This window comes from Trematomus bernacchii, unplaced genomic scaffold (assembly GCF_902827165.1).
Source record: "Trematomus bernacchii unplaced genomic scaffold, fTreBer1.1, whole genome shotgun sequence".
In the NCBI taxonomy this organism is placed as follows: Eukaryota; Metazoa; Chordata; class Actinopteri; order Perciformes; family Nototheniidae; genus Trematomus; species Trematomus bernacchii.
The window spans coordinates 6524003-6540815 of NW_022987608.1; the positions used below are offsets into that span (position 1 = coordinate 6524003).

Genomic DNA, 16813 nt, shown 5'->3' on the forward strand with positions numbered 1-16813 from the left:
ACTAGTTAATATTACCAAATAATGCCACAAACATTTGTTTTCTGACCATTATTACAATCTTTTAACTTTATAAACGAACCAGTCGTGCCTGAATTTAAAATACTAAAGCTGATTCTTTATACCCAGTAAGATCCCCTGGTCTCATTATGATTTATCGGTGAATTTAAACAGACCCAGAGCAGCAGTGGAGTTTCATAAAATGTTCACATATCCTGAATTATTAATAATCAGGGGGGGAATAAGGGCTGCAATGGAGGTAGACGCCTAAACTCCAGACATCCATGAGGTGTGTGCAACGCGTTACTGCATGTGTGTCCGAAAAGTAGGCGATAAGTAGCGATTTATAAAGGCATAAAATTAATAATTCAGAACTGCTGTGCAGGAACATAAATGCAGCACTTTAGTTGATAGCTTACACAGTCTACAATTCCATTTCTTAGAAACAGATGGTTTAAAGCAGGCATGAGTCAAGCAGAACAGCAGGTTAAAGAGGAGATTGCTTCAGAGCTGGAACAATTGTATATATTGTATAACACTAATTAAATTCCCTACCTTGACTTTTGTTCTGATTGTAAAGAATCAGTCCCTGCTTTTATAGCTTGCTGAATTTATTTTTACATTGAGATTGACATTGAGCAATTTCTGTCGTCTCTCCTTTTCAAATTAAAATAGATTTGTTAAGGCCGGGTGAGCAGGAAATGGTACGCCCACATCTGTCCATCTTTAAAGCTGCAAACATTCATATTTAACAATTGACCAAATGACTACATGTAATAAACAAGGGATCAAATACAAAGGGAACTATCAGCCAACTCAGTCTGCTCAGCCCTATGAAGCATTTTAGCATCTTTCAGCTCATGGTTTTGGTTCTGCAGCCTGCAGATGTACTGTTTTAGTTCTTCTGCTGTCATCCGCTGTTTGCAGCATCTGGAAATCCATTGTACATTACCTGCCCAGGACCAAATGGCAGATAGTCAAAGTTAATGACTAGCTGGCGAACATGTGCTGAATTCCTACTGCATGGTACAGCATGGCTTTTCTTAACCTGCTCACACTTTATTTGTATGTCAATTAGCAAGAGTGGATCGTACCTGTTGCTTGTTAAGAACTACTTTTCCGGAGGTTCCATGCAAGCTGAGCCAATACTAAAAGGTTGAATTAAAACACTGGTCAGAGAGATTTGTTTCAAGTGCGTCATCCTGCACAAGCCCCCATTCTTTTCAAATAGCCAAGCTACTGTGAATAGCGAGGGCAGCTTCTTTTATTCACTAACCCCACACTTTATTTACATTGCAGCCTGCGAAACTACGCTGTATATTTCAAAAATTGCATCTCTCTGTTTGTCTGCTGATAAAAGGAGGTTGATATAACAGCAGTTTAAAGGGGACCTATCATGCTAAATGCACTTTTGTACGTCTTTTATACATGAATATGTGTCCCCGGTGTGTCAGGGAACTCACAAAGTGTCAGAAAACACAACCCTCTCTCTTTTCCTCCATACCTAAATCTCTAAAAACGGGGCTGCAACGGAGCTGATAAAGATTTGAAATTGTTCTGACGTCAGAAACAGGGAGCTCCGCCTATATGGGCAACTCTCCACCTATCAGGGGAATGGGGGGTTGGGCCACGGCCATTGCCGCTCGAAAGCGCTGGAGACGCTGTATTACATATGCCAGGCCTGTAAGTGGCGATGTAGTCTGCCACAAAAGCAGCGAAGAAGACTTCTCACAGAATCAGCCCTTGCAAAAACAGGGCTGGAAAAGAGCAAATAGAGTGAAATGAGGCATGGCTAAAATGCATGATCTGTTTGGTATTTTGAAAAAAAAACTTCACAGACATGTTTTATATAGGTATGGCCCTACAATATATTATTAAAATATAGCATGATAGGTCCACTTTAATGCACAGCCGCTATAGCAATCAGCTGAGCATCCGCGTACACTGAGGGGGTACAATATGCAGTTAAAAAACTAAACAGAGAAAATAACTCAATACCAAAAAGTGAGTAGAGTCAAGCAGAGTCGAACCGTGCAGTTGAAAAACGGAATAGGAGAGCATTTAGACGCTAAAGAGCAAGACATTTCAGGAGTTGGTGGAGATCAAAACGAAGCTAAAAGGAAAATACTTACATTTGCTAGGTGGACATAAACAAAACTAAAAGTAAAAATGCTGACTGACAGTAAATTTGCCACAATGTCAATAAAATATTGTTGTTTTTAAATGGAAACACTCTTTCGAATTTTCTCAATCTTCATGCACAATGCTGTTGAGGTTTCATGCCTACTTTATGTTTGGCTACCACGATCTCTGTCAATTAGCCTTTAGTCCAGGGTCATTTTATTTTCATGGGGCACTGGGACACTAAAGAACTGAGCCAACATTAATGTTATTACAGTAGCTACACTTTATTGGCTAAAAACCAAAAAACTATTTATGTAGACACTACTCTGTGGACACAACTTTTTAAATCAACCTTTCAAGTCTGAAGAGATTAAGGGTTTCATTCTCACAGACTGATATTAGGTGGACTACCACTTTAAAAGGAGCCATCTGTTTGACATAGACAATACTGTATATATACACTGTAATCACCAATAATCCCATTTTTCTTTAAGTGGCTTTCGCTTGAACCGCATTTGCTGTAGAATAAAAAGGCAGTGTCCATGTCATGTAGCTGTAGATAAAGTGGTCTATTGCTCGATTCTGCCTCGATCACTCAGAGTCTATTCATGACCTTTGTTTCTGTCAGGTTACATCTGAGTCCGTCAGTGCTGCATGGAGCTAGAATTGTTATGAAGAAGCGCTCGAAAGAAATCAATGTGTTCAATACGATGAGGAACGGCAATCTAATGGCTGACAGAATTGGTCTGCAATATTGCCACAATCCTGCTCCTCCATCATAATTGCTGCCCCAACACCTCCATTTTCCACTTCACTTTCTCGTTGTCTTCGACCTCTCCTCACCCCTCTGCTCTTTTCCTCCTCTCCTCTTCTCCCCCCTCTCTCCTTTGCACCTCTCAGGCTGAGAATAAGCTCATTGGCTCGGGGCTGACACCACACCATCATCACATCTTTGAGTTTCAGTCGATGAAGCAGGCAATGAGAGTTCCCATACTCCTCCTCACACAATTGCGAGACTTTTAAGTGGCAAACATACAACAATTCGATCATAGATACAGTATCTTATATTGGAAATAAACAGCTTCAAGACTTTCAAGATTGAGCAAGAAACATTGAAGATTAACTGAATTTTTGGGACTGAAACGAAATAAAAAGTAGTCTTATCCCCGGACAAAGGCTGCCATAATCTTGTAGTGCATGATCTTAGTTTTGTGTTTTGAAATGTATTTTCTCTTAGTGTCTGGTTTTACTTCCTGTCTTTGGGTTTTTTGTAGTAAAAAGTGCGATAAAAAGGATACCAACTTTTAAAGAAAGTGATGAATGAGACGTGTTGTTAGTGTGTGTGTAAGTCTGAGTTGTATACACAGTGTAATAAGTGTAACGTCTGAGGTGAGAGGAAAAGGGAAGCGAGAAGTGTTGTTTCCATGGTAACCGACATGTCAGCGAAGGGGCACGGTGTGTCTTAGTTTTTCCAGGTGAGAAAACACAAGTCTTTAAAATGTCAATACCACTGATGTTCTCTGTTAAGTGGCATTAAATGCAAAACCATTGAATAAATCAGAACAAAAACACTTTAATACTTTGACCTAAGCCCAAGAACTTCCTGCTCCTGGATCAACCAGGTGTGTGTTTGATGTTACCTGACCGAGCCAATCAGGAGCCTCTGTAACCAAATAAATACCTTTTAACCTTCCCTTTTTATTCTGTCTGTCTACCTCTACTCTGTCCTCTCTGTCCGCCTGGTTGCTAAGCGACAGCTGCTTCCCAGGTCATACATCATCAGCCCTAAAAGGAGCATGTCAATTGGAAAAATACTAGCAGTGCAGTCATGAAATGATGGGGCACAGATGGCGGCCAGACATTAAGACTCTTTTCACTTTGGATTCAGTCGCGAGGGACCTTGAGAGCAAACGCTTTGATTTACACTGAATTTGGAACAGAGAATAAAAAAACATGAACACGGCTGTTCTGTGCTGAAAGGTAGAAGTAAAATATAAAGGTCGAGTCACGTTGTTTCATGTAGTGTCTGCCCTTTCTGCACTAATCCTACAAAAGTCAGTTAAAGATTCAAAAACCTCCCCGTGTTAGTGTGAGACCTTTGCTGAGAAAGTTGATGAAATACAAAAATATCTTACATACCGTCTTAAACTCAAAGAGGTTGGTCATGAATTCAGTTAGTTGGACGTAGCTGTCTTGCACTTGCAAATCTAAACAAATTCTGTGGTGTCGTAAAAGTTGAGAGATAGTGATACAAATCTTTGACTTGTTGCATACAAGTCTAATATGGATGACATTCAATATTATACCAAAGGACTGGTTAAAGGTCAAGTGTGTAGGTCTTAGTGGCATCTAGCATTAATATTGCAGATTGTAACCAACTAAATACTGCCGCGCCCACTGCCTCCCTATCCAAGCGTAAAAAAGCAAAAGGCCCTCTCTAGTTTAGTTTGTCTGTCCTGGGCTATTGTAGAAACATGGCCTTGCATCGATGCATCTCAAGTATCATAAGATAAGAGAAAACTGGCAACTGGCAATTGTGGCAATCAGGCTGCAGAGTTCGCAGCATGGACTTTTGAGAATAAGCAGCCAGCAAGGGCTGTTTTTTTGGAAAGTGGCTAGATAGTGAATTCAGTAGATTATTTGAACGCCTCATTCTGACCAAAAAACACAGAAAGATGCCGTATAATGGCCATGTCTCAGCAAGAAACCAGAAAAATACTTAATTTCTGCCTTAAGAATTGGATTTTCAGATAAGACGACGTTCCCAAAAGTCTGTGCATTGGGTCCATTACTCACATTTGATGTTCAAAACTCCAGTGTTGAACACCAGCTACCAGATAACAAGCAGTCTGCCTGCTGTGCCCACAGTAACTGAAGATGACTGCAGCCATGAGTTACAATGAGGAGGAGAAACGGGAAACTGCGGGACACACACTGAGTCCCAGGAGAAGGACACTCAACAGCCTGTGTGTTTTTATACATCAGTGTGAGATAATGTGTGTGTGTGTGTTATAGACGTTCCTCTTCACCACAGGCCACTTGGACCCTGAGGACCAATGGAAGCCATTCTTTCCAGAGACATGGTGTTCTCCGTTGTCAAGGTTGATTAGTGGCAGGATGAATCTAATGTCCTCTTCTCTCCTTCCCTCTCTTCACAGCTCATCATTGAGAAAATTGAAGTATTGCATCTAATAATGTCCTTTACCATTGTCTATGACTGCTGTGACAAAGGAAGCTAAGTTATTTCCTCGGGAATCTCAGAAAACGTCCGCTGTCGTAAATATGCTCTTGATGGCTGAATACATGGGAAAAAGCCTCAAATTAAATCTTTCCAGGCAAAAAGTCAGCACCATAACCAGAAACATGTAGCATCAGATTTCTCATTTTCACATAAACCTAATTGGATGCTTAGCTTAAATGCTTGGAGTAGCAAACAGATGTTAGATGCATGCTTATTATAAACGTAACGCTCTCTTGGATGAGTTGTTTGGCATGGGTTGGTTCCCCAAATCAAAATCTAAACTCTGATATAGCTAGCATCGTTTAGGATGTGTTTAAATGTGTACAAATAGTTTGCTTTATTGTTATTTGAATGGCTTATTTAATGGTCAAGGGACGATGTACATTTAAATAAATGTTGATGGAAGACTTCCCGGAATAGTGAGACTGTTTTTGAAATTGGATTCAAATTCCCATCACTGTAGCAATTATGGCAACATATGCTCTACATGTGATAAAATACATAATGTCTCTCTTCTGTAGATTTAATTGTACTTCATTCTTGCTTTCTCGTACACAAAGAGGCACAAACAGATGGCATATAAAGAGTAGGATATAATATGGGTAAGTACAAGTGTGTGTAAGTCTGTATTGGAATGCTTTGAGCAAGGATTGAAATGAGATTAGAGGTGGGTAAGACTTGCAGCCCAACATACAACCTTTGAAATAAACAGATTTTCATGATTGTCAAGAGCTGCATCAATATTATACCATAAGCCCATAATCATCAGCCGTCATTCTGACAGCTTCGTCTAATTGTCTGCTCACACTCGCAAAGCCTTGACCAAATAGCAGCATCTAAGCAAAGGTCAGCTCACACAATAATTGACCACGAAGAACAAAGTATTAATTAAAGTGACAACAGACAACATCTTTGCCTATCATTACGGAGTAAATGATGATAGCACAATATAATGGTTGTAGTATAATGATCCCATTGGCGTTTATATTGGTTTCCCATAAGCCTCGCTGTCACTATAGACATATAGACTGCCTTTCAGAGAGCATTTTTGCAAGAGGCAACCCAACAAAATAGCTAACAACTCAACAAAATATATTAAAGTAGCTATCCCCAGGTACCAGAACAACCAGAGGAATAAAAAATGCTTCGCGAAATGCTATGTTTTACCTGAAACCTACTTTCGTTTAGTGAAATTTGGAGCAAATGAATGTCTATCACATTACCACATGTTATTACATGGCTTAGTTGAATACTCGATTCTGATTGGTCAATTCAGAACACGTGACACGTTGTTAATCCAGAACAGACAGACCGCTGTCAAGGATTTATTAACCGTTGTCAAGGACGCTCAAATCTGCAGAAAGAAGTTCGGTCGATTTAACTGTATACAGTTTGGACGAAAAGCAAACTTCGCGTCGGGCTCCTGAACAGCCTGTCGGGTGTTCTTTTCCCCATAATGACCGCCTCGCTGCACATTATCCCTTACCTAAGATGTGCATGGACGCTATTGCTGTGCATGCCTTGTAAGAACCTTCTGTTCTTGTAGATCCATACACAGGCAAGAGCAGCTTTAATTGACATTTTCTACGTCATTAAGCTATAAGACATACCTCAAATATCTTCAGGTAACCCTTACTAAACAACCACCAGCATAATAAATGTCTCATTTCCCCCCCGTTACCTCCTCCGCTCTCCTCCTCATCGATGCTGTTCTTGATGCTGTCGTACTCCTCGTCGATGTTCTGGTTCCCTCGGATCTGACTGAGGACGCGACGGGCCTTCTGGGTCAGCCCACGTTGGATTAACCAGCGGGGGCTCTCTGGAAGGAACAGGAAACCCAAGAACTGGACCATGGCGGGAAGCACCGACAGACCCAACATGTACCTGGATAGAGAAGGAGGGGATACATGGGTCAGCCAATGATAACAGGAACTACATAAGCAGATGTTTTTGACTCGTGGCAACTATGGAAAACGTTTCATGCAATGCCATGTCATTTCCATTCCCTTAATGTCAGTTCCAGAAATAGATTGCAAAAAGCTTGCTTATATATTCAGTTTTTGTTTAGTTATTTTCGACCAAGCATCAGGGGGTTTAGTTTATTCAATTAAAACACGAGGGAAAAATGTCAAGGCTTTTTTCTCCTTAAAATACATGTAGCATTTAACTTTTATCCTGAATTTAACACGTTGTCAAAGTGTAAATAAAATACTGCATCTTCTGCAATTCAAACAGCCGGTCCAAACTATTAGTGTCCATGTTGGAGGTCATCAGTGTACTGAATCCAGACCACAGTAACGTGGTGAAGTTCTTTGAGCGGTTTGATCATTTGGGACAGACCTGTCTAGCATTCGAGAAGCTCGACCAGGATCTTTATCAGCTGATGCAGGAACGAGACTGGGTACCACTGTCTCTGAAAGAGATCTTTACCGTAGCAAAGCAGGTATGTTCAGTTTTAATGTAGAAGCAATTATCTTTTGTTCGATATATGCATTACGGATTACTGAAGGAAACCTTCCAGCTGCACCGACCTCGATCGTAAGGCTTTACAGAGGGTGGTGAAAACTGCACAGCACATCACCAGGACGGAGCTGCCATCCATGGAGGACCTTTACTCCCAGCGGCTCAGGAAGAAATCACTACGGATTATCAAAGACCCCCATCACCCCAGCCACAAACTGTTCTTTCTGTTGCCGTCTGGCAGACGTTACCGCAGCATCCTGGCAAGGACAAGAAGATTCGGAGACAGTTTCTTCCCGCGGGCAGTGAGACTGTTAAAAAATTGAACTGTTGAAACAACATCAAACATTCATCTGCTACTCAGTAGTATGTATCTAATACCTAATATATATATATCATTCCAATAACTTGTATATAGACTCGTACTGCACTATTCCACATCATAACTTTATTTCATTTTTATAACTATTATTATTTTTGTATTGCTCATGCTCTTATTGTTATTATGTTATGTTATTATGTTGCATTGTTGGAGAAGCCTGTGACATAAGATTTTCAACTGCATAATTACTCTGTAGCTATGTCAGATTGACAATAAAGAACCTTGAACCTTGAACCTTGAACCATAGTCCGACACAGCAGCAAACTAAACACCCAACTTCTGTTTTCTGTTTGACCTGGCAGCTGTTGGTGGCGTTGGATGCACTGAAGGGTCTTGGCATCCTGCATACGGATATCAAACCCGAGAACATAATGTGTGTCAACCAGCTGGACCAGCCCTTTAAAGTGAAGTTAATAGACTTTGGCCTAGCTATTACATCCTCCAAAGTCCAGACTGGCATGGTTATTCAGCCAGTAGGGTACAGGTAGGTTCAACTAACCATCCACATTGTTCTCTTGGTCCTCAACACCTGCCGACAAAGATCTAATCTTTGGGCTTCCTTCTCAGATCTCCCGAAATTTCCCTTGGCCTCCCGTTCACAGAGGCTATTGATGTGTGGGGCGTCGGCTGCATTCTGTCTTTCCTCTATCTGGCTAATAATCTCTTTCCTGTCGAATGTGAATATCAGATGGTAGGTCACCTTCAGTTCCTCAGACGAATGTCCAGATACTTTTATGCAGAATGTTGGCTGTAACTCTGTCTATGTTGTCTTCAGATTAAGTTCATGGTTGATATTCTGGGTCAGCCAGAAGACCACATGCTCCGTGCTGGCAAATATACAAAGTGCTTCTTCATTCAGGAAGTAGCCGCTCACCATCCAACATGGAGGCTGAAGGTAGAGTACCCATGTTCTTTTTTGTTTTTAGTTGGTTAAATTATTTGAAATGACTGTTTTAAAAATAATCTAATATTGTGTTCCTTAGTTACCTGACGAAATGCCAACTGCCATACAAATAAAGGCAGAGAAGCAGGACAGCTCCCAAGACCTCCCGATGTCTTTGGATGATCTTGTCAATGTATGTCCTCTTCACTGCATTGTATAAGTAAAGACTGAAAGAGTACCAGTATAAAATCTGTGTCTGATAGTTCTGGCTGCATCAACTGACCTTAATCTGTTTTCAAATCCAGATTTATCCAAAAGAGGAGGCTGCTGAATTTGAGGACAGGAAGGCTTTTGTGGACCTCCTCAAACAGCTTCTGCATGTTGACGGGGATCAGAGAATCTCTCCCCATCATGCTTTGCAGCACTCCTTCATGACAAAGTCGTACCTGACTGAGCCCTTTGACAGCAGAGCCAAGTAAGTGACTGTGTATCTGTTCACAGCAGTAACCTCTGAGGTTGGATGGGCTTACTATATGTAATGACTGAATGTTTCACTAATTGAATGTCTTACTTTCTTACTTTTCCTCCAGATTCATTACGAGCGTCTGTTCAATGGAGGCCTCAAAACACAGGGTTAAAAACTCTGCTGTTTGCAAACCTGACTTCTATGGAGAAGATCCATATACCTGTCTTTACAAGGGAAGAATACCTCCATGCTGTTATGAAGGAGCTTCTGATTTGTCTTCTGAGGGAGAAATACCTCAACGCTCTAATGAAGAGAATCCATATTCCTGGCTGTATGATGGAAACATACCTCCACGCTTCTATGAAAGAGATTCAGATGTGTCTTCTGAGGGAGAAATACCTCCATTCTCTTATGGAGGAGATTCAGATTCCTTGGGTTCTGATGGAGCAAACCCAGCAGAGCTCACTGCTGCAGCCTCAGTCACCACTGTTCAGACTAAAAAAGTAATGAGAAGGCTTCGCAGATTCCTCGGTCGGATCAAAGCTACCTTCTGTTGCTGCTGGACTCCAGTTGCTGAGGACTGAAACCATTTGTATTACTTGCTTTATTTCTTGTGTTTATTACTTTGTGAAATTCTCTATATTAAATGTATTGTTTTTTTGAAATTCAACAAAATGCTTCATGCTGCCTCATGCCTTACTTCAAGTCAGGAAACAGTATGATTCTATAAAACACACACTGTGTCTCTTACCCTGTTCAAAATGTGGTAATGTCTAATAAATGATGATACTCTCCATAGTAGGTTTTACAGTGTATGAATGCAATGCTGAATCAGTGAAGTACGCTGAGTGTGATTAAGTGATATAAAGTTTTGTAAAATAAGGTCTACAATTACAGTGTGATCACTCAATCTAATACATAAACACTTTGGCTTTGTCTAAAATTACTCCTTATTTACTATGTGGAAAACCATATTTACTCTCAAACATTTTATTTTGTTTTGCTTTGTGGTATTAATCCCATAATGTGTGTAGATCAATTAATTTCACATTTATTGGAAGCGAATATCAGTGATGATGCAACGATTCATTCAGTAATTCTATGAAATAGTCAAGTTATTGTTCATTGTTAACTACTGAGTTTACTACACTGTGGTATTGATACGTTTCCTCAAGAAAGATATCTGAGTACTTCCTCCAAATCTGGCAAAGGCCAAACATTAATCTAATTAAACAACAAAATACATATTTTCTACACGCCTTCTTGAATGACACAGAAATATTTCTTACGTTAGTACGGGATAGTTAGTCATAACTAGAAAATGCATTTCCTGCAGAAAATGCGTGCGAATGCTGTAAACTGTGAACATTTGTGGCTGAATTTAGCTGAAAATGCAGAAAAAGCTGAATATGTTATTAGCTGAATGGTAGCTGTTTTTAGCTACAAAAATGCAGAAAAAGCTTAATATTTAAAAGAAAAGGTTTAAAAAAACATGTATAGCCTTGATGTCCTGAAATAGCTGAATAATGTAATAGTTGAATGGTTTCTGCAGCTGAAAATAGGCTGAAGGAGTTAAATATCAGATGTAAGTAGTAGTGAATGAATTTGTATTAAGATGAGAAAAGAAAGTAAAAAAGGCTTGGGAAAGCAGCAGAATATTTGAACTACAAACTTTTGAACTAACTGATGGTTAATTATCTGTCGCCATGGCAACGGCATTTGATGACACCCCATAATACGCTTAGATGTGTTGATGGCTGCATCGTTACCAAACCTGTGAAGTTTTGGGGCCATTTCGAGCATTTTCACTGAAATTATGAGAAAACCGTGTTTCATGGTGAGCATTGTGTTGCCATGGCAACGGCATTTGAAGAAATCTCAAAATTGTCCCGTAGATGTCTTCACGGCTGGACTGTTAGCACACATGTGAAGTTTGAGCACTTTTTGAACATTTTCATAGGAGTTATACATTACATTAGGAGGTTACATTACTCTCTCTCTTCTCTTGATTGCCCTCTCTCTTCTCTTGATCACCCTCTCAATCTTCTATCGCCCTCTCTCTTCTCTTGATCGCCCTCTCTCTCTTCTCTCTCTCTTCTCTTGCTCACCCTCTCTCTCTTCTCTTGATCGCCCTCTCTCTTCTCTTGATCGCCCTCTCTCTTCTCCTCTTGATCGCCCTCTCTCTCCTCTTCTCTTGATCGCCCTCTCTCTCTTCTCTTGATGCACCCTCCTCACTCTTCTATCACCCTCCTCTCTCTTCTCTTGATCGCCCTCTCTCTCCTCTTGATCGCCCTCTCTCTCTTCTCTTGATCGCCCTCTCCCTCTCTTCTATCACCCTCTGACCTCTTCTATCACCCTCTCTCTCTTCTCTTGATCGCCCTCTCTCTCTTCTCTTGATCGCCCTCTCTCTCTCCCTCTTGATTGCCCTCTCTCTCTCCTCTTGATCGCCTCTCGTCTCTCTCCTCTTGATCACTCTCTCCTCTTTGATCGCCTTCTCTCTCTCCTCTTGATCGCCCTCTCGTACTTCTCTTGATCACCCTATCACTCTTCCATCACCTCTCTCTCACTTCTCTTGATGTGTCTGTGAGAGAGAGGGAGAGTGTGTGTGTGGTGAGAGAGAGAGAGAGAGAGAGAGAAATGTTACAGCTCAAAATGCATTGTAAATGACTTCCATGTTAAAAAAAGACTTTAAAAGCTGAATATTTTAAAAAGTATAACATATTGGAAAAAGTTGAAAGGTTTCCCATCATGTGTTGAAAAGGCTGAATAGTTGATATTTGAATGGTTCCTGCAGCTGGAATTAGGCTGAAGGAGTTAAATAAAGATATTACATGCAAGTCTGTCTGCCTGTGGGCATGTCTGCTCTGATTAGTTGCTGCTTGTAGCTACAAAAACCAAGTATGTGTGTTGCTGAACTTAGCGGAGAAATGCAGAAAAGTGAAAATGATTTGAAATCAAAATTGTTACAGCTCAAATGCATTGCAGAGTAGGAAAAATAGTGAAGAAGCTTAATATTTAAAAGAAAAGGTTTAAAAAAAAGGTATAAACAACAACATTGATAGCCTCAATGTCCTGAAATAGCTGAATAAGTTAATAGTTGAATGGTTTCTGCAGCTGAAATTAGGCTGAAGGAGTTAAATATCAGATGTAAGTAGTATGAAGTCTCCATCGGACAGAAAATAATAGGCTGAGACAGTCTGTTAAAGTCCAGTCTGTCAGTGTTGTTTCTGTTCCTGAGCACCTACTCATAACACCCAATCATAACACCTGTGTGTGTGTCCAGAGTTCAAAGACAACCAACTGCAGCACTGAGTCCCATAAGAATGCATTGAGGAGTATATCTGACAATTTTGTCACCTGTTCTTAAAACGAGAGAGAGAGGAGAGCAGAGTTAGAGGAGACAATAGAGAGTAGAGAGAGAGAGAGAGAGAGAGAGAGATGGCGAGAGAGTAGAGACTGAGAACTGAGCTGAGACTGGAGACTGAGTCTGGTGATAAACATTATGTAATGTAGTAGTGAATGAATGTTTACAAACACCTGTGTGTGTAAACCCAGATGATAAGGTTACCATGGTGACACTTATGAGGGGGGAGAAAAAGGGCGATTTAACCAACTGCAGCACTGAGTCCATTGTAAGAATTCATTGAGGATTATATCTGACATTTTGCACACTCTTTTCAAAAACTATGGCTCCTATCAAAAAATGACCTAGACCGTGAGGCATCAGGGAACCCCAATGAACTGATATATGTTGTTTTTTTGGTTTTGTGTGTAAATGTGGAGATGGGAGCAGTTTGTCTAAAGTGTACTTCTCTCTGTTCTGAAGAAAGTTCCGGAAAGATTTAACATGGGAATCAATTGGGAGCTAGGTGGACTTTTGTCTCTTCATGCCCTCAAGGAGGCATTTTGTTAATATTTTTCTTCATATTTTTTTATTTTCCAACCTAGGAGAGGTTTCCTACGTTTTCATGAAAAAATATGTCTGAGGAGTGTAGGGTTTGGGAATTATGGCAAGTTTAAAACATTTTTTGAGGAGAATGTGAAGCAACCCTTCCACTCTGTTTTGAGATCAAAGCCACTATAGACTTAACGAGCTGCTCCATCCACACTAATGTTAAAATCTGAAAAAGGGCTCTCGACCAAGCTCCCAAACTAAGTTAAATATCTCAAAAAGTGTAAAAGATATCAAAAATAAAAATCAATTTTATAGCTGAAGGTCTTGTGATCATTTGAAAGTTGGAATGAAGTGTCTAGCTGAAAGTCTGTGGAAGGAGTAGCATTTGGCGACAAAGTGTAGGAAAAGAGGATTTGAAGGCATCTCCCATTGACTTCCATGTTAAAAAAAGAGTTTAAAAAGCTGAATATTTCAAGAGTATAAAATATTTTTAAAAATGTGAAGGTTTCCCATCGATTCCTGACAGGCTGAATAGTTTAATATTTGAATGGTTTCTGTAGCTGAAAATAAGCTGAAGTTATGGAGTGGCTAAAGTATTGGCTGAAATAATAATAATAACTAGAAAATGCATTTCCTGCAGAAAATGCGTGCGAATTGCTGTAAACTGTGAATGAATTTAGCTGAAAATGCAGAAAAGAAGCTGAATATGTTATTAGCTGAATGGTAGCTGCTTTTAGCTACAAAAATGCAGAAAAAGCTAATATTTAAAAGAAAAGGTTTAAAAAAACATGTATACGCCTTGATGTCTGAAATAGCTGAATAATGTAATAGTTGAATGGGTTCTTGCCAGCTGAAAATAGGCTGAAGGAGTTAAATATCAGATGTAAGTGTAATGAAATTTGTATTAAGATGAGAAAAGAAAGTAAAAGGCTTGGAAAGCAGCAGAATATTTGAACTACAACTTTTGAACTACTTGATGGTGATTATCTGTCGCCATGCGAACGGCATTTGATGAAATCCCATAATACGCTAGATGTGTTGATGCTGCATCGTACGCATAAACCTTTGAAGTTTTGGGCCATTTCGAGCATTTCACTGAAGTATGAGAAAACCGTGTTTCATGGTGAGCATTGTGTTGCCATGGCAAACGGCAGTTGAAGAAATCTCAAAATGTCCCGTAGATGTCTTCACGGCTGGACTGTTGCACACATGTGAGTTTGAGCACTTTTTGAACATTTTCATAGGAGTATACATTACAATTAGGAGGTTACATTACTCTCTCTCTTCTCTTGATCGCCCTCTCTCTTCTCTGATCACCCTCTCAATCTTCTACATCGAGCCCTCTTCTCTCTTCATCTTGAATCGCCGGCGTCAATCCCTCATCCTCTTGATCGCCCTCTCGGTCTCGTCCTCTTGATTCGCCCTCTCTCTCTCCCCTCTTGATCAGCCCACTGCTCTCTCCTCTTGATCGCCCTCATCTCTCTTCTCTTGATCACCCTCTCTCTCTCTTGATCGCCCACTCTCTCTCCTCTTGATCGCCCTCTCTCGCTGCCTCTTGATTGCCCTCTCTCTCTCCTCTTGATCGCCCTCTCTCTCTCTTCTCTTGATTGCCCTCTCTCTCTCCTCTTGATCGCCACTCTCTCTTCTCGTGATCACCCTATCACTTCTGCTATCACCCTCTCTCACTTCTCTTGATCGCCCTCTCTTCTCTTGATTGTGTCTGTGAGAGAGATGTAGAGTGTGGTGTGTGTGTGTGTGTGGTGTGTGTGTGTGTGTTGTGTGTGGTGTGTGTGTGTATGTTGTGTGTGTGTGTGTGTGTGAGAGAGAGAGAGAGTGTGTGTCTGTCTGTCTGTCTGTGAGAGTGAGTGTGAGTGTGAGTGTGAGTGAGTGTGTGTCTGTGTTACGTGCCGTAGTGTTTGTGTGTGTCTTTCTCTCTCTCCCTCTGATTCCCCAGGTGCAGCCTGATTGTCCCCAGGTGCAGCCTCTCTCCCAGGTGCTCCAAATCCCCAATCAGGTCCTCCATATAGGACCTGAGGAAGGCTGCAGTCGGTCTCCCTTTCTCCTCTGGCTGCATGGGTGCAGCACGTCGTCTTGGGTCTCTGTGTGGGACCTGGTTGTCTATTATTGTTGGATTAAATCTCATATGTGAAAAAAGAGATCAGTTTCCTCTCTTTTTTCTCGTGCTGGTCGTTCTGTTACTCCCCTTCGTACCCCTAGATTTTGGAGGGAACGTAACAAATGGGGGCTCGTCCAATCTCGTCCAAAAAGAGTGAGTATCCGTTTGTGGTTTAGCGTTGACATTGTGTTTGGTAGCATTGGCTGTGAAGTATCTTGCTGTTTAAAAGCTTCCTCAGTTAGATAGGGGAGTGTCTAGCTGGGGCTGAATCAGTCCTTTCCTTCAGGCACTCATTTTTTATTTTGCCTTTTTTATTTCGGGGTAATCCTGGGTGGGGATTTATTCCCTGTTGGGGGCAAGGCGTTTCAGGGTTTCGGCCGCTGATGTTTGCCTTTAAAGTCGCACTCGAGCCCGGCACGCTCCAGAAGATAGTTAGGTAAGTTTGGTAGGCAGGATCTGGGGAAAGTTTGTTAAAAAAAAAGAAAGAACAATTGTAAGTAGCCGTTGCTAAGGATGGCTTTTTTGTTTTGGAGCAGTTTTGTGGCCAGTCCTACTGTGGGTCAGCTAGACTGGTTGTAGGAAGGTTGATTTGCGGTAGTTGCTGACCATTATCACGTTTCTGTCTCCTCTGCTCTTGTTAAAAGTGAACTCAAGGCTACTTTGATAACTGGACTGGTTGAACAGGGGGTTTTGAGTCTGCCTACTTCAGTGGAATCTCCTGGAACGGTGGCCGGGGCTGTAGCAGCAGAGTCTCCTGGTGGAGGCCGCGTTGGTGTTACTCCAGGTGTTCAGAGTGCTACGGAGCAGGCAAAACTTTTCAACATACCTCAGTTGGACTCGTTTTCGGCAGGGTCCTCACCTACGGGGTCTAAATTAGATGCCAGGGTAAGAGTGCGTATGGCTCGTCTACAGTGGGAGAAGGAGGAGCGTGATAGGGATTTTCAGCTCAGGAGGGAGCTGGAGATCAGGAAGTCGGAGCTGGAGATCAGGAAAGTGGAGGCAGACACTGCTGTCCGGATGCGTCAGTTAGAGCTTCAGGCAGCTGGGGGGGGGTGATTCTGCCGTTACATCTTCTGGTCCTGCTGCCTCCTTCGACGTGAGTAGGCATATTTCTTTGGTCCCTGTGTTTCGTGAATCAGAGGTGGAGATCTATTTTGGTGCATTTGAGCGCATTGCTGCTGCTCTGCGCTGGCCAGAAGACGTGTGGGCTATTCTTTTACAGTGTAAGCTACTCGGCAAGGCTCAAGAA

At 41.3% G+C, this 16813-nt stretch overlaps 1 protein-coding gene across 1 annotated transcript in view; it reads right to left on the minus strand.

The window, feature by feature from the left end:
- The window catches only part of LOC117483328 (proton myo-inositol cotransporter-like), an 82063-nt gene that overhangs the window by 33655 nt on the left and 31595 nt on the right, over positions 1–16813 (minus strand). The window contains exon 3 of the mRNA XM_034131626.1: positions 7044–7246. Within this exon, the coding sequence (XP_033987517.1) occupies positions 7044–7246 (203 nt within the window). The remainder of the gene's footprint in view (positions 1–7043; positions 7247–16813) is intronic.